The following is a 23,286-nucleotide window of genomic DNA, read 5'->3' as shown; positions in this document are numbered from 1 at the left end:
AAAGTAAATATTTGACTATTCCTATTCAAAATTCATACACTATGTCTGGTAATACGATCGAATCTAGCTGTGTACTTGCTGGATCGCTTAATAGATATTTTACTGAATAAATGACGGGTGGCTCACTTGCCCCTATGGCACACTTGCCCCAAAGTCCGCTACTTGATATATTGGCCACAAATACTAGCCCCTCGGATTCATTATTATTGATGAGGTACGTTGTTTCTTTGTTATATTTGAACATTCCTGAAATGGTTTTTGAGGTGTTCCCTTCGCGATATTGAATGAAGACTCGGCAATTCCTTCAATAATTGTATTCGGATAGCGAGGAAGATTTACCAACGAAGACAACCAGCGAGAGTTTTTCGGGTGATCGAAAGCTCTGTGACCATTTTTGATCAATTCTGAAACAAAATAATTAGCAAAACTGCTTTAGTTCTTTTTCAAGTTCCTCGGCGAAATTATCTGGGTTATATGATTCCGACATAAACTTCAACACATAAGCTTTTCGTTGGGACGAATCAATGGAAAGCTATTGTTTGTATATATCTATGTTATTGAGCGCAAAAGTATCACCTAGAAAATCGTTAACAGCTATTAATAGAGCAAATAAGAGCAGCTGGAATCACTTCCATTCTCTTAAGAATACTATAAGTGAGCTCTGGTGCGATTTTCAGAGATGTGTTTTGATGTACTTTTTTTAAAAAGCTGTTTGAAGTTGTTGATTATTTCTTCCTATATAACTTCATGCCCATGACTTGGAAGCTTTACTTATCACAATGATCGAAATATGTCCAACTGAAACACATTAAATTGGATCTTACTTATTTGATTTTACGCTTTCCATATCGATTTTCACAGTAAAAGGTACCGTTCGAAAACTTAGGCAATGCAAAAAATGCTTTTCACTAACAGGTGATAAATAATCCACTTCCAGCGATGGAAGGTTTTACAATCACGAATAGTTTTGATCGTCCCAGTGACCTCACAAAGATACTAATGCGCATACAGCATAATTGAAACATATGTTAATATCATGGTCTACTTGATTCGACTAAATACGAGAGTCGATTTTTCCATTTTTGTCCAAGGGACAAAGCACTGTGGGCCGTTCCAATCATCTGCATCACCAACTACTGCGAGCCACACTCGGTGGCCAATCGCAAACCATCAATCATCGGCCAAGCAACGCTCGGCGGCCGTAATCCATCGGTCTTGCCTATCACTATTCCCAGCGGCATTCTCGAGCTGCGCACGCTGACCGCTAACGTCGGCAAAGCACCCCACAATCCATCGGTTGTTGCCGATTACCATCACCGGCGGCATTCTCGAGCCACACAATCTGTCCGCAATCGTCAAAAGCGTAACGCACGTTGGCGGCAATCCATCAGCCTCGGGAATCGCCAGCGCCAGTCACTAGCACCAGCATCCACACTCCACAGCCCTCGTGAGCCGCCTTCGTCGTCCATCCTCCATATTTGTTGGGCGCCTGTCGGCAATAGTCATCGACCGTTATACTCGCCCACCTCCATCGCCGTCCGCAATTGAACGGTACCTGTCAACCACATTCGTCCGCCGCAATTACAGGCCTTTTCTATCCGGACCCTCCGGCCGCATTCGGCAGATAGACACACCGGCCACCCCACCGACGATCTTAAAGTTTGAATAAACCAGGTAATCATTATTACTTAAATTCCGACAAATAGGATTCAAATGCTCCGAAAGCTCCTTTACGCCAGATTGCCCTGCGACTCGGAGCTAAAAGAGGCATTCTGCGTCCACCCCCGCTAAGCTGCAGTGTCTAGACCAGCAACTTGGGGCTTAAGACAGTGCATTTCCGGCACGGAGTAGTTCCGGGGTCAAAGAATTGAGTTTTATAAACTACACCAAGAATTTTCGTTATCAACAGTAGTGATACATGGAGCTCATCAAAAGCTAAACTCGTGAAACCTATAACGTTCCTTTCCTGGTGGACCACCAATAAATTTCCAATCAGCAAGGCGAGCCGCGAATTCAGATTACTCCGTTGTTCAAAGTTTTACTTAAGTGCCAATCCGCGCCAATCAATGATGCAAAACTTCACGTTACAAAAAGTTTGCCCGGTTCAAGCTCTGTGGGAAGTCGTGGGAACGTACATTAAAATCATGGGAGCTAATCATAACTCAGCGACGCGACCAAAATTCATTACGATTTTATTGAATAAAAAAAACAATCAAATACGTTAACACAATCTAATGCTTACTAGCAAGTCTATTACAATTTAATTTCTAAACGGTCGTAAATTGTGAGTTAATTTTGCTTAAGACTAACTTCAACACACGCGCAGTTACAAAAATGTCAGTAGTGTGCACACATTTTCTCCAATTATCTTCTTGTCAAGTCCCACGTCGCTGGTTGGGAACCGCTGACGAATTGCACGTGAACTCCGACCGACCACCGTTGTTGGTGCTGTGGCGGATGGATGAGCACACAATCACTTTCATGACTCAATATGGCAAGAAAATTCATGCTTACATCGGTTTTTCACTGGAAATCACACACTTTCTAGCTTTACTACGTTTGGACTAATCAACTCTTGTTTGGTTGGACTAAATAACTCTTGTTTGGTTGGACTATTTGCGTTGCAGAGAAGCCTATCAACGACAGGAGGGGATATTAACTCTCTAGAAAATTATTTTATTTCCATTGAAAAACCGTGACAGGGTATTCGACCTCGTGCCTCTCGCAGTCGTCGGTCGAATATCTCTCCAGCCATCTTCGAGAGACGCTGCGCCTAGCTGCTCTTTCGTTGGCAGTGCCACTTCCAGATGCTGCGCGTATTTTTGGGCTAGCCTACCGTCTTGTAGCCGCCCAATGTTAAGCCGCGGCGTCTGGCTTCGACGCGTGCTGTACACCGTCGAGAGTTTTGAGCGCAGGTATACTGCAACGAGGTAGTGGTCGGATTCAATATTCGCACTGCGGTAAGTGCGTACGTTCGTGATGTCGGAGAAGAATTTACCGTCGATTCGTTCCACGTTCCGGTTTGGTTTTCCGTTTCTTGGTTAGGTGATCTCCATGTGGCCTTGTGGATATTTTTGCGGGGAAAAAAGGTACTTCAGACTACAATTCCGCGGAAGGCTGCGAAGTTTATGCATCATTGGCTGTTGTCATTAGATACGGTGTGCAGACTATCCGGTCCGATGACCGGTCTATACATTTTCTCCTTTCCTACCTGTGCGCTCATGTCACCGATGGCGATTTTAACGTCCCGCCGTTGGCATCCATCGTATGTCTGTTCCAACGTGCATAGAACGCTTCTTTCTCGTCGTCAGGTCTCCCTTAGCGTGGGCAGTGCACGTTGATGATGCTATAGTTGAAGAAACAACCTTTAATCCTCAGCTCCCAAGTAACATTTTAAGTTTTATAACGCTCTTGAAAACCATAATACACTCTACAAGAGTGTTATAAAACCGATATAAAACCAAAATGTTGCTTGCACATCCTTGCGTTGACTGGCTGCCACCCAATCACACGATGGCACATCTTACCCAGCACTATGAAGCCGGTTCCCAGCTCGTTGGTGGTGCCACAGCTTTGGTAGAAGGTAGCCGCTCGATGCCCGCTTTTCCACACTTTCTGTCCTATACAGCTAATCTCATGCAGCGCCACGATGTCGAAGTTGCGGGGATGTTATTCATCGTAGATCATCCTGTTGCAACCTGCGAAGCCTAGCGACTTGCAATTCCATGTTCCAAGCCTTCAATCGTGATCCTGTATTCGTCGCCTAGGTCTTTGCCGATTATATCGAGTCTATCTCTTATATTGTTCGTAATGATTGGTTTTCCAGGCGGCTTATAGAGCCTGCGCAAACCTCCTGTCTCGTCGGAGGGCAGTCATGTCAGGGCTGTTTAGCGTCCCACCTAACACCAGGACCTGGGCTTGTGCGCTTGTGCTTTCAGCGGCACATGGTCGCTTTGGTGGGGCCTACTTGCAGATACATGCAGCTTTTTATAGAAGTTTAGCAGGGCCCACTGTCAAACCCCACCACATCCTAAGCAAGCTCCACAACTCGCAGATGGCCTGGGGTGACGGTACGTAGCAGCTACATATATAGATTCCGTTAACTTTGGCGATCATGAAGCTTTCAGCTGCACGATACACAATTTTATGGCAAGGGTATCTTCCTAACGTACATATAGTGGCGGTTCCTGCTTCATTCGCTACCCAACTACCGTTTCCTGGAGGGATCCGGTATGGATCAGCGATGATTGTGGCGTCGCCTTTCGAGTCCCACACGGATTGCCACAGCAGGTGCTACACAGTATCACAGTGGTTGAGGTTAATTTGTATTAACCCCAATGCAATTTACTTGACGTGGTCTAATTGAACGCTTTACATTTTTGACCACCAGTAACATGGTCTCTACGTGCCTTACGGATTGCCACCAATACGTACGGATTGGACCTTCTTCTCCGCCTGAAGGTACACACTTTGGAGGTATGCTTCAGGCGTTATAGTTCTCACCTGTGTCTTATCATCCACCACCTTCTCCGTAAGCTCCTTATATGATGAGCTTTTATTCTTGGAGTCCTTTTTCAGCTCAAAGATCATGTCGCCCGCCCGTGTACGCCTGATTCTCTGTTTGGAGCTGTCCTTGTTATTAACAAGGACCTCCAAATACCCTTCCTTGCTAGTCTTCAACACAAGTGCTTCACCCTTCTTTTGGTGTTTTTTTGCCGTCTATGTTGCAGTGGCTCTTCTTCGTCTTCTTTTGGACCACCTGCCAGGGGGTCCCTAAGTTGACGTCACCGGTTTGGTTCGGCTGTGCGGTAGCCATTTGTTTGCGTAGAGCCTCCTTTTGTTTTTTCTACGCCTCTTTGGCACAGCGACCAATTCAGGTGTTTCTTGTAACGGCGTCGCTGACAAAAGGGCATTTTTTGCTGTAGCCAGCTCGCTCTCGGCATTTCAGCTCTGTGCGTCATATTATTCTAATCTGTCATTGCTGACCCAAGGGCTTTCCGGATATTTAACACCAGCTCCTGGATGTCCTTGTGCACGTTGTGTTTCTTATCGACGAACTCGTGGAGCTCTTCTGCCCAGCTCTTTGCGATAAGAATCTTCGGCTGTTGTTGAGCCATGTTCCACCCGTGGCCCGTGGGCTACTGTTGTTGCGCTTTGTCGCGTTGTGGTTGCTTCTGCTCCTTTATCTACTGATGCTCGCCTTTATCGTCGCGGCTGCTCACTTGAGAACAAGGGCGTAGCCAGGGGGGGGCAGGAGGGGGGGGCGTCCCCCCTAACTGGTGGAATGATTGAACGGGTACTGAAATGAATTCGCTTAAACATGTGCACTTTACAATCCAATCATATTCAGAAATAGGTTTTTGAAATTCAAAAGATTCCTTAAAAACTTATAAGGGTATTTAGGATCCATAATATATGAAAGTTTAAAACAACTCGAAACATTTCGGGCTCAAGAATTCTCCAAGAAATCCTTCTAGAAGCTCTCCTGGGAACTTCTAAATTCCTCCGGAAAGTTATCCACAAATTCCTCTGAAAATCGTTTGAAAATCCTTCTCCTGTAATTGTAATTTCTCTTTATCTAGAAACCCCCCACTAATTTTTTTTTGGGAAATTCATGAGGAAGTTTCTTGAAGATTTATTTTCTTCTCTTCAAGTTTTATTTCTAGACATTTCTTCGGCTATTCTTCCTGGCAAATCTCCGGCATTTCCGTCAGGAATGCATTTTAGAGTTCCTCCAAGAATACATACGGAATTTCCTCCCCAAATTCCACTAGAAGATTGTTCAGTAATTTATGACGGAAATCCTCCGATTTCGCTCCATAATTTCATCTGCTAATCTATAAAAAGTTTCTTCGGAAATTCTTCTAGAAACTGCTTCGGGCATTTCTCCAGGAACTCTTCCTTAAATTCCTCCGGGATAACTTCCAGGATTTTTTTTTCCGGGAATACCTCTATAAATTCAATAGCGAAATCCTCTAGAATTACATTCTGGAATTCTTGCCGCAATTATTTCAGAATATCATTCAAGAATTCCACTGAAAATTTCTTTAGGAATTTGTCCAGGAATTCGTCCAAGTATTTCCCCGGAAATTCTTCCCTTCTTTCAGGAATTTCTCCGGGATTTTTTCCGCGAAATTGTTCTGGAATTCTTTCCGGACTTCACTCAGAATTTACTCCAGAATTTCATTCGGAAATTAGTTTGGGAGTTCCTCCAGGATATCTTCCAAGAATTCTTCCAGGAATTTCTTCATAACAAACACAGAACAGCAATTCATCTAGGAATACTTTCAGGATTTCATCTGGGAATTTCTGCATTAATCCCTCCTGGTATTTTTTCGAGAATACCTTCAGATATTTCTCCAGAAATTCCTTCATGCACTTCTCCAATAATTATTTCAGTACTACCTTGTGAGAATTCCTCTGGAAGTGCTTGTGGGAGTTCCTCCGGGAGCGCCCCCAGGAGTTTTTCCTAAAGTTTTTCTAGTAATCCCTCCAGGAACTTCACAGGGGATTCTTTGAGGATATTTCAAGGGAAATTAGATTTCGTAAGTGCCTCTAGAAATTCAACTCAGGGTATTCCATCGGGTGTTCCTCAAATTTCTCCGGGAGTTCCTCTAGTAGTTCCTCCGGAAATTCATTCAGACTTTCTTTCAGGAATTCATTTAGGCTTTCTTTATCTACAAATTCCTTCAGAGGCTCTTCGAAAAATTTCTCTGGGAGCTCCTCCGGGAGGTCATTTAAGAATTCTTCCAGGAGTTACTCCTGGAATTCTTACGGAAGTTAATCCAGAAGTTCCTACGAGAGTTCCTCCAGGATTTCCTCCGGAAATTCTACCTGTAGTTCTTCAATAAATCCATCTAGAAGTTCCTCCTGCAGTTCTTTCGAATATTCCTCTGATAATTTCTCCGGGAATTCCTACAGAAATTCCTCTGGGAGTTCCTCCGGAAATTACTCCGGGAGTTCCTTCTCAAAGGAACACCCGGAGGAACTGCCGGTGAAACTCCCGGAGAAATGCTCATAAAAACTGCTGGAATTCACGTAGGAACTGCCGGAGGTGCTCCCGTAAGAACTCCCGGAGGAATTTCAGGAGAAACTCCTAGAAAAGTCCCTAGAGGACCTCCCGGAGGAACTCCCAGAAAAACTATCGGAAGAACTTCGGGAGGAATTTCCAGCTAATTTTCTGAAGAAGCCTAAATGATTTCCTGAAAAAAGCCTGAATGAAGAGCTACTGGTGGAACACCCGGAGGAATTCCTGAAGAAACTCCCGGGAGAATTTTTAAATGAACCCCCGTAGGAACTGCCAGTGAATCTACCAGAAGACTTTTGAAAAAAATCTTGGAGAATTCATCTTATAGACAAATCTCGTCTAGCTGAAACGTTTGTAGGGGTATGTAGCAGGACCATAATCATCATCAGAGGACCTCCCGGAGAATTCCTGGAGGAGCTTTTGAAGGAATTTCTGTATAATTCCCGGCGGAAATTGTGGCGAAATTCCCGGCAGAATTTTCAAAGAGAATAATTCTCGGAGGTAATCCTGGAGGAATTCTTGGAGGATCTGCCGGTGGAACTTCTGAAAGAATTCCCGGAGGAACTCCCGGAAGAATTTTCTAAGAAACTTGGAAATCTTGAAGTTTCCACCGGAATTCTTTCAGGATTTGTTCAGGAATTAATCTAGCAATTCCTCCAAAAAATCCAATGTTGATTTTATTTTCGGTATAATTTCTGTATAAATTTTCGGTGTAATTCCTGGAGAAATTCTTAGAAATTTTCACAAGAAATTATTCGAAACTTTCACCGAAAAAATATGGAATTTATACAGGAAGTTCGAAGATTTTGCGCGAAATTCTCATGAATGTTTATTGGCAATTCTGCAGAATTTCCACGGAATATTCTTAGAAATTCCAAGGTACAATTTTTAGATTTTTTATGAGAAACAGCACGAAAGAATTATCTGAAGGATTCCCTGCAGAACTTACAAAGGAATTCATGGAGGATTTCTTGCAGCAAATAATGGTGGAATTTTTGGTCAATCCCCGGCGAAATTGATGGTGGAATTCTTGAAGACATTGCCGAAGAAATTACTGGAGGCATTCCTGAAGAATCCGGGCGTGAATGCGTCATGTTTATTGGCATTACGTTTAAGTACAAAACGCTGACTTCAACGTGATTCAGCCTTTACTGTTGGTTTGGGGTATTGGTTTCAAAGTGTTTGGAGCTTAGAAGGAAAAAGTACAAAGCACTAATATTCATGTGTTTTTATAAAACTACTATAAAACTACGATTCAGAAGACCTAAAAAATTTGCCCCCCCCCCCCCTAATCGAAATCCTGGCTACGCCCATGCTTGAGAAGCTTTTCGCTGTAGTACCTCTCGGTGCTGCTCTTCTGCCTCATGGGTTGCTGAGGCGGAGAACTTGTCAGTCCGCTTTTGGCGAACGGTTTCGCCCACTTGCTCCTTAGTTGCTTGCTGGAATTTTATTCATGACAAAAGGGCTGCCTCTCCGAGCCGTTATCTCTACCTACTGTAGATAGTCGTCTGTTGTGATCCCACAGGAACCTATGTAAAAACAACAGTGAGGTCCCTACAAGGGTTGACTCCGGTGCCTTAAAGTATGTTCAGAGCCGGATCGGCGTAAATCAGGAATACTACATCTGACTGAACCTACTACCCACCGGTATTGAGCGTTACCGGAGGCCTGCCAGGCTAGGTTATTTATCGGACGGTGGCAGTCGAACTGTTAACTTGCTTGCCATTTCAAAAAGATGTCACTCGATTTTTCTCCGGAAACAGAATAGCTCGACCGTCAGCTCATAGACACCTAATCCTATCCGTGAACCAGAGTTCATCCGATGTCGTTTCCCGTTGACCAGTATACTATAATCAGGATCTTACTTGTATCAATCCTGATGTATGCCCATCGAGCAAAACGTCGATTAGCTGGATTTTAGCAACTACCGCGCAATAACATTGCTGAAAATCGCCTACAAAGTATTCTCCCAAATTTTGTGCCGTTGACTAACACCAATTGCAACAAAGTTCGTGAGGCAGTACCCTGCGGGAATCAAGGGCAAACGCTCTACCACAGACCAGGTGTTCGCCGTCCGCCAGATATTGCAGAAATGCCGCGAATACAACTTACCCACACATCATCTATTTATCGACTTCAAAGCCGCATATGATGCAATCGATCGGGACCAGCTATGGCAGCTAATGCACGAACACGGATTTTCGGATAAACTGATACGGTTGGTCGGGTGATGTGCGTAGGTCGGGTTTCAGGGGCATGTCTCGTGTCTTTCGTGTCTGCTATTCGCTTTGAAGGGAGTAATACGAAGGTCAGGCCACTCGACACGAGTGGTACGATTTTCACGAAGTCCGTCCAGTTATTTGGTTTTGCCGACGACATTGATATCATGGCACGTTACTTTGAGAGGATGGAGGAAGCCTACATCAGACTGAAGAGTGAAGCTGACAGGTTTGGAATAGTCATCAACGCGTAGAAGACGAAATACATTAGCCACCCACCACTAGTTTGTATTGGTGGTTACGAAATCAAGGTGGTTGAAGAATACGTGTACTTGGGCTCACTGGTGACGGCCGAAAATGATACCAGCAGAGAAATTCGAAGGGTCTCTTTAATTAGTTTTCGAAAAAGTTTTCGAATGTATCAATTACGACAATATGTGGGGCGCGACGCAAGGGGGTTCCTGGGAAAACCATCGTCCTCATCGAGGCACAGTACGAGGCCTTCTCATGTAGAGTGCTGCACAATGGGGTCTTGTTCGGTCCTATCCGGGTCGTAGCTGGTGTGAGGCATGGATAATTCTATCATCGTTACTGTTCCTTATCGTAATCGACCAGATTCTGGTAGGTGCGATTGGTCGTGAACGAAACCGTGGGCTGCTATGGCAGCCTATAACCATAGAGCACCGAAATCTAACCTTGCAACAGGTTAAAGCAAATAAATGGACATCGCTCAAGATGGAGATCATCGTTGCCACGCATGGGTAGATCAATCTGCCTGCTTTTCTGCGGGACAGTAGAATGGATGTTACAGAGTTAGCTATGAGCATCTTATAGCTGCTATGCGATCAACTCCAGAGAAATCGCTCGATTTCATGCTCTAGATGATTGTTTAAATTTTTAGCAATGACGGAGTTTTATTATTGACGGGTTTCAGTGAAGGAATTGAATCGTTTATTTGTTTATGGCCGATCTTCCACATAAACCATTACACTTCCAGCTCATTACATTAAAGCACATTAAAAAAAATATGAAAAAATCTTTTTCACAATAATTTCTAATGTCGAAAAAAATTGCTATTAGATTCAATTTACAGAATAAAAATCTTCTCTCTTTGCACTCGAAAATCTAATAAGAATATAAAGTCAATTCTTGAATATTCACAATTTAGCCAGGATTCCAACCAGATTTCCCATGGAAAGTTTTATCGACTGTACCCCTCGTTTGAACATCACCGCAATAAAATTGAATGAATCTGTGAGACCTACATGGAAGCAAAAAAGCACTTAACGTAGAGTTATTTCAATCTTACTTTTAGGTTATTTATTCTCTTCTCTTACACACAGACCTTCTTCTGTTGTTAACAACAAAAAAGGCAAATCAATCCAACGACGACAGTTGAATACAAAAATCCAAATTTAAGTTTCCATCCTGTACTCGAATTTGGATGAATCGAACTTCCAATTGGGTAAATCCAACTTTATTATTTCGTTCGTGTACGACGTCGTGCATCGGACCTCGTTGTGATGTTCATACGTTTTCATTATTCATTTGTTTTGCTTCTTTTCTGTTGTGTTATTTTCGGAAATGTTGCCAGATTCTTAATGGATGCAAAGCAGCGGATGCTCTTCTATGGACCGGTGCCAGCAGCATGGCACTGAAACCTTGTTGACCCTTGAAAGTTGACCCTAAATAAGCCAAAGAATCGATTGAGCGAATAAAAATGTTTGACGGAAAAGGTCAATTGCTTCAGAGAAAAGTGACTCTCATAAATGAAAGCAAACAATAATACAAAAATTTCCCAAAAAATATTATAAAAGAAGGTGCTTGACCAATATTGTCTCGATGAACGGATAATATTGCTGTTCTGCGAATCAAATATGGCAGAAATGAAAAAAGAATACAAAATTAAAAGGAAACTTGAAAAATTATTACCAAAACTTTTTTCAAGTTCAGAGTTCTAAAGATATAACGACTGGACCGACTATTTTCCAGACAGACATTCGGTACATTGGTTATATTGTAAAACAGATCCTAACCAGGGTCCTGTTGGATGACTCAGATTCAAGTATTAAGACCTGGAGTAGTATTATTTTTATCTGAGTTCCGCATATAATTGCCTTTGGAATTTATATTTCTCCTTATAACTAAATTCTGATCATCTCAAAAGTGATTTGACAACACTGCTTTTTCTCCATGGAGAAAACATTGCAGTGATGTTCACCGTTCCAACTGGAATGTCAGTACCTTCATTGCATGGACTTCGTTACAACAACAACACACCCACTGTTTCACTTCCCGTTCGTGACTAATCTGCTCCAGTGTTCAATTACAATTAGTGCTGCAAATTTATTGCGTTTCTTTTCCTGCATGCAAATTCCACGTTCCGAACCCACCATGTCCGATTAGAGGAAAACTACGACCATCGGGGGGAGATGTCGCGTCACCGCCGCAGCGTCAGTGACGTGTTCAACATCGATGTGACGGGATCGGAAGCGCAGCTATGTGGGGGCGGAGCCCTGGAACAGCCCATTTTCACCGAGGCGAACAAGTGTTCGCCGTCGTCTTCGTCCAGTGACTTCCAGTGTACGAGTGACAGCAACTTTCTGCTGCGGGAGGACGCGGCCTTCCGCCGTCGGAGGGAGCTGTACTACGCGGCCGATGATGACAGAGGTAAACAAAATCAGAGCGTCGCGCAGGATGACGATGATGACGATGACGATGAGAAGGAAGGGGAAGAGGAGGACGGAATACGGAAGCTGGAGGAGGACGATGGGGACGAGCAGGCGAGTCAGTTTGAGACAAGTGGTGCGACAAGCGACTGCAGTAAGACGGCGAGCCGAGTGGCGGTCGATGTGAGTTGAGTCCTATTCTAGAGCGCAGGCAGTTGTTAAGCAGGAGGTTTCGGTTTCTTTTTTTCTCGTTCGGCAGAGCTTTCGACGATGGTCGGCCAACTTTGGCAAGAGTATTAAGAATAACAAACGCACCATGTACAACAAGACGATCCGATTCATGCCATCGCGGTTGCAGAAGAGTGAGTATCCTGGTTCTTATCAATTGCACTTGAAGGTAGACAAAGGGCGACGCAGAGATGTCAAGGTTGCGGTTGTTGGATGGAGATGTGCGGAGTGTGCGGTCAAGGGGAGAGTAGCAGAGGTTTGTTGACATTTTCGATTGGGGTAATCAACGAGAAGAGGATTGATTCTATTTTCGGATGATTTTAAGTGATGCGTGAGAAAAAGTCAAAAGTTGCGAAAAATATGAGTGGCCACATGATCATCGTGATGTGGATTTCGTGGCGAATAGTTGAATTGGCGTTTGAAGTGGAACTACAATCATTGTTTTGTTGAATAAGATAAGGATCTCAACGCTTGACTATAGTGAAGTGTTAACGGAAGGCTCTGTAGAAGATCAAACATTTACTCATAAAACTTTTTCTACGTCGAACATCAGACAATGCTAAACCAGCAAAACAATTGATTTCAAGCATGACTAATTGATGTGGATGTTCTACTAACGACTTTGTTCACATGTGTACACAAGCGAGAACAAGATTGATATGATAATTTAATTCGCGATAAAGGTTCGATTTTCCGAATAATTCGATTTCTCATAGATTCGAGAAGAGGGTGTGATCTTTACCAATAATGACTTCTACCACAGTAGTGTTTGCATCTTCTTTGCTTGAACTAATAAAAATGCTACGTCTGTATTGCATTAGTCCACAGTTCTTAAGTTCCATTGGAGTCAAGGTTAAAGGTTGCGAAGCGAAGGTGCGATTCAATGCAAAATTATCGGCAGAGGTTATCTGAGCTAACGAGGCTGGATTATTAACAGAGAGACGAAATGTCAAAATAGGAACATCACGTTTGCCGTCAAATCGATGGTTCCAATCGAGCACAAAATATTTAACGGTTGAAGTAAAATCGATAGACCATAGAAGAAATCGCAGCAGAGCCCATCGTCGGATGGCCAAGTGTGAAGTGGTGGTCAAACGCTACGAGGACTGGTGATTTAGGATTAACTTCGACTACAATCTAATGGGGACCCAAAGGTCTGTTTCATTTGAATGCAACTGTATTGAGGATTTCAAGAATCTGAACTCGCAACCGCAACATGCACAAAAAGATATTCGATTTTTGTGAAGGACGTGTGCAAACAAAAGCAATGCTTTTGAAAAAATCGAGCCATTGGACATTTCGATCCATTTTGTTCAGTTTGTCAAAAAAATGGACATCTGTAGAATGCGCTTCGCCAGTTCGTCAATCACAAATTTTCGCCATTCCGCATCAAACAACTAGTTATGGTAGCTAGTTATATCACTACCACCTATTGAGATCCCAAGCCCATTGACAGTGGAACCGTGAGATTGACGTGTGCCATTTCGTGCCTTAGCAAATTTTGCTATAGGGTTGCTGTTTCTCTGAATCGGCAAAAGAACTGGTTGGGGGCATGCTGTCCCACGCCCTTGGGACAGCTGAACGACGGCTGTGGAGAATATCCATAGTATGACCTTTTTGAAATTCAGTCCAGTTGACCTCCGCAGATGCCATCACCGGTGAAGTAATGTTGACTATCCTCGTTTCCTAATTCCGCGTTGTTCTGGATAAGGAGTTTGCACACTTTCGAAATAGCACACAAAAATTCTCAAGACTAGGTTCGAATGGCTACAACACGAACGCTGCCAGATCTATGGAAAATCTTGATATGGCGGTTGACATGGCTCTCACTCAAATGTTGTCCCATTCTTTCGTCCATTTGGTTCTGTTGTGAAAATCCGTTTCTTCCACAACGCAATTGTGTTGCATGTACCAGATGAACAGCCGATTCACAAGAACTCGGTTACTCGGCTACTCGGCCCGACTAGGTTACTCGGCCCGAAGAGGTTACTCGGCCCATGGCTCGACTAGGTTACTTGGCCCAAATAGGTTACTTCGCCCGAATAGGTTACCTGGCCCAAATAGGTTACTTCGCCCGACTAGGTTACTTGGCCCGAATAGGGTACTTCGCCCGAATAGGGTACTTCGCCCGAATAGGGTACTTCGCCCGAATAGGGTACTTCGCCCGAATAGGTTACATGGCCCGACTAGGTTACTTGGCCCAAATAAGTTACTTCGCCCGAATAGGTTACCTGGCCCAAATAGGTTACTTCGCCCGAATAGGTTACTTGGCCCGAATAGGTTACTTCGCCCGAATAGGTTACTTCGCCCAAATAGGTTACCTGGCCCAAATAGGTTACTTCGCCCGAATAGGTTACCTGGCCCAAATAGGTTACTTCGCCCGAATAGGTTACTTGGCCCGAATAGGTTACTTCGCCCGAATAGGTTACTTGGCCCGAATAGGTTACTTCGCCCGAATAGGTTACTTGGCCCGACTAGGTTACTTGGCCCGACTAGGTTACTTGGCCCGACTAGGTTACTTGGCCCGACTAGGTTACTTCGCCCGGATAGACTACTTCACCCGAATAGGGTGCTTGGTCCGAATAGGTTACTTCGCCCGGAAAGGATACTTGGCCCGACTAGGTTACTTGGCCCGACTAGGTTACTTGGCCCGACTAGGTTACTTGGCCCGACTAGGTTACTTGGCCCGACTAGGTTACTTGGCCCGACTAGGTTACTTGGCCCGACTAGGTTACTTGGCCCGACTAGGTTACTTCGCCCGACTAGGTTACTTGGCTCGACTAGGTTACTTGGCCCAAATAGGTTACTTCGCCCGAATAGGTTACCTGGCCCAAATAGGTTACTTCGCCCGACTAGGTTACTTGGCCCGAATAGGGTACTTGGCCCGAATAGGGTACTTCGCCCGAATAGGTTACTTGGCCCGACTAGGTTACTTGGCCCAAATAAGTTACTTCGCCCGAATAGGTTACCTGGCCCAAATAGGTTACTTCGCCCGACTAGGTTACTTGGCCCGAATAGGTTACTTCGCCCGAATAGGTTACTTGGCCCGACTAGGTTACTTCGCCCAAATAAGTTACCTGGCCCAAATAGGTTACTTCGCCCGAATAGGTTACCTGGCCCAAATAGGTTACTTCGCCCGAATAGGTTACTTCGCCCGAATAGGTTACTTGGCCCAAGTAGGTCACATGGCCCGAATAGCCTACTTGGCCCAAATTGGTCACATGGCCCGAACAGGTTACTTGGCCCGACTAGGTTACTTGGCCCGGATAGATTACTTCGCCCGAATGGATTACTTCGCCCGAATAGGTTACTTCGCCTGAATAGATTACATTAAGCGTGAGAAATGAGGATTGAGAAGTGAGACGTCTCACTCTTTCCACTGTTAAAAGTGAGTAGTGCGTAGTGAGAAGTGAGACGTCTCACTACTCACTTCTCTTTTCTTACTCTTTACTATCAGAAGTAAGCAGTGGGACGTCTAACTCCTGTGCCACATCTCACTTCTTACTCCTCGTCTCTCACATCTTACTGTGAAAAGTGATTAGTGTCATGTAAGATGTTTGACGTTCCGGTACTCATTTATCACAGTGAAAAATAAGAGATAAAGAGTGAGAAATGAAACGTCTCACTTCTCACTTATCTCCCACATTTCTAAATTATCATTTCTCACTGCGTAAAGTGAAAAGAGCAAAGTGAGAAGGGATACGCCTCTTTTCTCACTCATCACTTCTTTTTTGTTTCTTATTGCTCACTTTTCGCAGTGGGAAGTGAGATGTGAGACGTCAAATGATAGATTCGGCCGACCGAACTGTTCGACCAAATGACCTATTCGGCTACATGTCTCTCTCAGCCATTTTTTTTGTTGTGTTTATTAAAGAGGACTTAAACCAATTTCGGTTAAATGACTCACTCCTCATCTTTCAATTTTTTTTGTCTTTATTATCGAGACTTTCAGCCCGAGGCTGGCTCGTCTCGTCTTTCAAATTTTATTTCTCAATTCTCTCTTCTCACTTTTCACAATGTGAAGTCATAAATTAGGTGTAAGAAGAGAGTAATGAGACGATTCACTTTGCACTTCTCGTTTCTCACTTTACGCTTCTCATTGGGCAAAGTGAGAGGTGAAAAGTGAAAAATGGATATAAGAAGTGCGTAATGCGGGCAGCAGGGACTATGTCCAAGGGCTTGACGATCCCTCCCCAGGCCATCTGCGAGTTGTGGGGCTTGCCTAGGATGTGGTGGGGTTTGACAGTGGGCCCTGTTAAACCTCTATAAAAAGCTGCATGTATCCGCAAGTAGGCTCCACCAAAGCGACCGTGTGCCGCTCAAAGCGCACAAGCCCAAGTCCTGGTGTTAGGTGGGACGCTAAACAGCCCTGACACGACGGCCCTCCGACGAGACAGGAGATTTGCGCAGGCCCAATAAGCCGCCTAGAAAACCAATCATTACGAACAATATAAGAGATAATGCGACTCGATATAATCGGCAAAGACCTAGGCGACGAATACAGGATCACGATTGGAAGCTTGGAACATGGAATTGCAAGTCGCTAGGTTTCGCAGGTTGCGACAGGATAATCTACGATGAATTACATCCCCGCAACTTCGACGTCGTGGCGCTGCAGGAGATTTGCTGGACAGGACAGAAAGTGTGGAAAAGCGGGCATCGAGCGGCTACCTTCTACCAAAGCTGTGGCACCACCAACGAGCTGGGAACCGGCTTCATAGTGCTGGGTAAGATGCGCCAACGCGTGATTGGGTGGCAGCCAATCAACGCAAGGATGTGCAAGCTGAGGATTAAAGGCCGTTTCTTCAACTATAGCATCATCAACGTGCACTGCCCACACGAAGGGAGACCCGACGACGAGAAAGAAGCGTTCTACGCACAGCTGGAGCAGACATACGATGGATGCCCACTGCGGGACGTCAAAATCGTCATCGGTGACATGAACGCACAGGTAGGAAGGGAGGAAATGTAAAAACCGGTCATCGGACCGGATAGTATGCACACCGTATCGAATGACAACGGCCAACGATGCATAAACTTCGCAGCCTCCCGCGGAATGGTAGTCCGAAGCACCTTCTTTCCCCGCAAAAATATCCACAAGGCCACATGGAGATCACCTAACCAAGAAACGGAAAACCAAATCGACCACGTTCTAATCGACGGTAAATTCTTCTCCGACATCACGAACGTCCGCACTTACCGCAGTGCGAATATTGAATCCGACCACTACCTCGTTGCAGTATGCCTGCGCTCAAAACTCTCGACGGTGTACAACACGCGTCGAAGTCGGACGCCGCGGCTTAACATTGGGCGGCTACAAGACGGTAGACTAGCCCAAGAATACGCGCAGCAGCTGGAAGTGGCACTACCAACGGAAGAGCAGCTAGGCACAGCATCTCTTGAAGATGGCTGGAGAGATATTCGATCCGCCATTGGTAGCACCGCAACCGCTGCACTTGGCACGGTGCCCCAGGTTCAGAGAAACGACTGGTGTGACGGCGAATATGAGCAGTTAGTGGAAGAGAAGAATGCAGCATGGGCGAGATTACTGCAACACCGCACGAGGGCGAACGAGGTACGATACAAACGGGCGCGGAACAGATAAAACTCGATTTTCCGGAGGAAAAAGCGCCAGCAGGAAGATCGAGACCGTGAAGAAACGGAGCAACTGTACCGCGCTAATAACACACGAAAGTTCTATGAGAAGTTAAACCGTTCACGTAAGGGCCACGTGCCACAGCCCGATATGTGTAAGGACATAAACGGGAACCTTCTTACGAACGAGCGTGAGGTGATCCAAAGGTGGCGGCAGCACTACGAAGAACACCTGAATGGCGATGTGGCAGACGAAGATGGCGGTATGGTGATGGACCTGGGAGAACGCGCGCAGGACATAATTCTACCGGCTCCGGATCTCCAGGAAATCCAGGAGGAGATTGGCCGGCTCAAGAACAACAAAGCCCCTGGGGTTGACCAACTACCGGGAGAGCTATTTAAACACGGTGGTGAGGCACTGGCTAGAGCGCTGCACTGGGTCATTACCAAGATTTGGGAGGAGGAAGTTTTGCCGCAGGAGTGGATGGAAGGTGTCGTGTGTCCCATCTACAAAAAGGGCGATAAGCTGGATTGTAGCAACTACCGCGCAATCACATTGCTGAACGCCGCCTACAAGGTACTATACCAAATTTTATGCCGTCGACTAGCACCAACTGCAAGGGAGTTCGTGGGGCAGTACCAGGCGGATTTTATGGGCGAACGCTCCACCACGGACCAGGTGTTTGCCATTCGCCAAGTACTGCAGAAATGCCGCGAATACAACGTGCCCACACATCATCTATTCATCGACTTCAAAGCCGCATATGATACAATCGATCGGGACCAGCTATGGCAGTTAATGCACGAACACGGTTTTCCGGATAAACTGACACGGTTGATCAAAGCGACGATGGATCGGGTGATGTGCGTAGTTCGAGTTTCAGGGGCATTCTCGAGTCCCTTCGAAACCCGCAGAGGGTTACGGCAAGGTGATGGTCTTTCGTGTATGCTATTCAACATCGCTTTGGAAGGTGTAATACGAAGAGCAGGGATTAACACGAGTGGTACAATTTTCAATAAGTCCGTCCAGCTATTTGGTTTCGCCGACGACATAGATATTATGGCACGTAACTTTGAGAAGATGGAGGAAGCCTACATCAGACTGAAGAGGGAAGCTAAGCGGATCGGACTAGTCATCAACACGTCGAAGACGAAGTACATGATAGGAAGAGGTTCAAGAGAAGACAATGTGAGCCACCCACCGCGAGTTTGCATCGGTGGTGACGAAATCGAGGTGGTAGAAGAATTTGTGTACTTGGGCTCACTGGTGACTGCCGAAAATGACACCAGCAGAGAAATTCGGAGACGCATAGTGGCTGGAAATCGTACGTACTTTGGACTCCGCAAGACGCTCCGATCGAATAGAGTTCGCCGCCGTACCAAACTGACAATCTACAAAACGCTAATTAGACCGGTAGTTCTCTACGGACACGAGACCTGGACGATGCTCGTGGAGGACCAACGCGCACTTGGAGTTTTCGAAAGGAAAGTGCTGCGTACCATCTATGGTGGGGTGCAGATGGCGGACGGTACGTGGAGGAGGCGAATGAACCACGAATTGCATCAGCTGTTGGGAGAACCATCCATCGTTCACACCGCGAAAATCGGACGACTGCGATGGGCCGGGCACGTAGCCAGAATGTCGGACAGTAACCCGGTGAAAATGGTTCTCGACAACGATCCGACGGGCACAAGAAGGTGAGGTGCGCAGCGGGCAAGGTGGATCGATCAGGTGGAAGATGACTTGCGGACCCTCCGTAGACTGCGTGGTTGGCGACGTGTAGCCATGGACCGAGCCGAATGGAGAAGACTCTTATATACCGCACAGGCCACTTCGGCCTTAGTCTGAATAAATAAATAATAATAATGTGCGTATTGATGAGTGAGAAGTGAGACATCTTACATTCACTGCTAACTCATCATTTCTTACATCTCATTTTTCACCTCTTTTTTACAGTGAGAAGTAAGATATGAAGAGTAGGAACTCAGAACTGAAACGTCTCGCTTCTTACTTCTTACTGTAAAAAGTGTATTGTGAAAAGTGAAAAGAGGAATGAAAAGTTAGAAATGAGGAGTATTAAAAACGACATCTCACTTCTCACTTTTCACTCATCATTTCTCACCTTTCATTTCTCATTTCTCCCTTCTTATTTCTCACTTTTAATTTTTCATTTGTCATTTCTCATTTCTCACTTCTCAATTTTCACAGTGAGAAGTTAGAAGTAATAAATGATGAGTGAGAAGTGATACGTCTCACTTGTCTCTTCTCAATTATCATTTCGGCACCAACATTTCAAATGGGTGAAACTGATTTTGTGAACAAGAGCTTTTCACGTCCCTGGTGGGCTAATTTGAGCCCACCCACGCAATCTAACACCACTAATGGAAGCAGAAATTCCTTTTCTTTCATTAAATGGCGCTGGATTGCTCGGATGGGCACAAACTAATCCACCAGGGACGTGAGAAGCTCTTGTTTACAAAAGCAATTTCGCCCTTTTGAAATATTGGTGCCGATTTATCACTTCACACTTTTCACATTCACGGATCGGCGAAATCACATTTGCAGTCGTATGATCCACTCGTCCTTTTTCAGCCTGTTCGGCCAAACGATCATTTCCGCCAAACGGCATATTCGTCAGCTACTCCTCCCACGAAGCATATGCCCTTCACCTACCATTTCTCGATCTCTTCCATCTCCCGTTACAGCCCTCTCCATCGATGGCGACCTCATCACCTCCACCGCAACCGATGTGGAGCAAATCACCCAGGAGCTGGAGCAACGGGAACAGCTCATGGAGGACAACCCCCTGTCGGAGCAGCTTCGCATCGAAGCCATCAAGTCGATGGCCCAGACCCTGTCGATCAAGCGCCAGATCCGCGCCAATCTGGCCCGCACCGTTACGCGCCGTTCGGTGAGCCGCTCGAAGCCGATCAGCTTCCTGCGCAAGTGCCGCTACAGTGGCAAAATGTATGCCAGCCAGTGCGCCAAACTGGTCAAAACGTCGCTGACGAACTTTGAGCTGTTCTACGGCAGCATGAAGGAGGTGGAGGGTCACTTCGGGAACCGGATCAGCGCGTACTTCAAGTTTCTTCGGTGGTTGCTGGTGCTGAACCTTGTCATGGTGATCTTCGTGTTTTGGTTCGTGAGCTTCCCGCAGATATTGTACACAGGGATGGAACAAAGGCACGCTCTTACCGAAGCACACGATGAGATGGTCATGACCAGCAAGCCCATGCGCAACGCTCGCAAGGAGCTTAGTTTTACCGATCTCTTCACTGGAGAGGTAAGTTGTCAACATTTGTTTTACCTTTTGAGTAATTTATCAACGTGGATTTTTTGCGATTGAAAGCTTTCGTGGACTTAAAACCGGTCAGTACTAAAAAAAACCCAAACCTTTATCATTTGTATATCACGAAACTGACTTTCATTCTCTTTCAGGGATACTTCACCGAATCGATACTGTTCTACGGATTCTACAGCAATGTATCGTTCACAATGCTTCCGGGATCCTCGGAGTACAGCCTGCCACATGCTTACTTCCTCACGGTGAACATCATGTACCTGGCGACATTTGTTATTGTATCCCTCAGTATGGCTCGGTCCTATCGGATCAGTTTCATCGAAACCAGTGGCGCCGTTCACAACGTCCTGACGCACAAGATATTTTGCTCGTGGGATTTCGGGATTGCGAACGAGAAAGCAGCACACCTGAAGCATTCCAGCATCTATCACGAACTACAAGAGTACCTGTCGATGATCAACCGACCGGATGTTCCCGTTGGAAGGTGGAACCGACTACGCAGTACCGCTCTCCATTTGATGGCACACGTGGTCGTGCTAGCCATGATCGGATCGATAACGTGTGGAACTTGGATACTCTTGCAGGAGTTTGGACAAACGGAGCACTTTACAACTTGGTCTGCGTTGTATGTTTCTATTACGACAAACGTTACAATGCTTGTCTTCCAGTATGTCTTCAGATTCATTTCGAGGTACCGTATTACCATTCCATGTAGCCATCCAGCAAATCTTATCTTCCGTTTTGTTTCAGAATGGAAAACTACCGACGACCATCAACCGCTCTCAACATCAACCTGATGCGCAACTTCTTCCTCCAGCTCTGCATCGTTGGAGTTCTTATGTTCTATTGGCTAAACAAATCCTACGACCAGTGTTGGGAAACATCGGTCGGTCAGGAGATCTACCGACTGATTGTGATTGACTTTGTTGTGTCGGTCATATTTCTTGCCATACTCCAAGCCTCTCGCTACGCCATGAACCGATTCTACAGCCGCTCAATCTCCTTGCCAGAATTCTGCATTACCAACAACAGTCTCGGACTGGTCTACAACCAAACTCTGCTGTGGTTCGGCCTCCTCTTTTCACCCCTACTCTGCGCCGTCGTCGCCGCCAAACTTTTCCTCACATTCTACATCAAAAAGCTAAGTCTCATTCATATGTGCAAACCTCAAAGCAAACTCTGGCGATCCAGCCAGACGCAAACGTTGTTCCTGGTTCTGGTGTTTGTGTCTCTGTTTGGAGTCATCATCACCCACGGCTACATAATCACCCAAATTCCCATCAGTGAGGAATGTGGTCCCTTCCGCGGGAACACCTACATGTACCAACTGTTCCTGGAGGGAATTCTCAAACTTCAAGAGGAGCACATCTTCTGGAAGATATTTTCCTACATCACCAAACCGGCTATCATCGGTGGGCTGCTCCTGACGATGGGAGGCGTCACGTACTACCTTCGGGCCAAATCCAAGGCGCAAATCGCGAAGGTCAAACTGCTCAAAGAAATGCTCTGCATGGAAGCGAAGGACAAAGAATTCCTGCTGGCCAACATCAGCAAAATCACACGCGGAAAGGAGTGGAACTTTGATCGGGACCTGTTGAACGGTAGGAAGAGCAGCATGGCTGACAGGTTCTACAGTGACCCGAGCGCAACCTGGCGGTACGCGGACAGTCCGCGGAAAATCAGCGGAAACTCGGTACTGAGGGACGACGACGATAGTCCAACTGGATCCGGTTATCAACGTAAGTCGTTCATTGATCGTCATAATTCGCTACATAAATCGTGTTGATTTGTTATAGGAATCGATGAGTGCAACGAGGAACGAGTACGAATGAGACGCTTCTGAAGCGCACGCTTGGAATGGAATTTTCTAATACGTATTATGTATCAATTAATATTGTCATCGAATAATGCTCGGAACTGAGTTATGCATGGATTTATTTATTGACGTAGACCATTATTATCGAATAATTTATATCTTGACAATAAACTTTTATTTTTCCAATTGGAATTTTTATTCATGCTTTCTTTCACTGTCGAGAACAGCTGGCTAAAAACAAAATGAATCAAAATATAAACAAAATTTTGGTTCATTTCAAAGCACAACACGTAGCTTGTGTAAGTTTTGCATTCATTTCGGTTTCCCATGAAAGCTCTGTCGCCTCGCGTCGGTCGTTTTATTTCCTTGTTCACTCGCCTTCATGACGGCTGGTACAGGGTTCTTATATTGTATTTATCTTGTGTTGGTA

At 45.4% G+C, this 23,286-nt stretch overlaps 1 protein-coding gene across 1 annotated transcript; it reads left to right on the top strand.

Annotated features, from left to right (window-relative positions):
• Positions 1-11,487: 11,487 nt before the first annotated feature.
• Positions 11,488-23,048, top strand: LOC134207652 (transmembrane channel-like protein 5). Its single transcript, XM_062683420.1, has 6 exons — positions 11,488-12,098; positions 12,175-12,277; positions 20,445-21,022; positions 21,178-21,731; positions 21,791-22,779; positions 22,837-23,048. The coding sequence occupies exons 1-6, from the start codon at positions 11,679-11,681 to the stop codon at positions 22,881-22,883; spliced, it is 2,691 nt and encodes an 896-aa protein (XP_062539404.1). The 5' UTR covers positions 11,488-11,678; the 3' UTR covers positions 22,884-23,048.
• Positions 23,049-23,286: the final 238 nt, after the last annotated feature.

The sequence above is a fragment of the Armigeres subalbatus genome, chromosome 1 (genome assembly GCF_024139115.2).
Source record: "Armigeres subalbatus isolate Guangzhou_Male chromosome 1, GZ_Asu_2, whole genome shotgun sequence".
Lineage (NCBI taxonomy): Eukaryota > Metazoa > Arthropoda > Insecta > Diptera > Culicidae > Armigeres > Armigeres subalbatus.
This window is presented reverse-complemented; position numbering and strand designations above follow the sequence as displayed.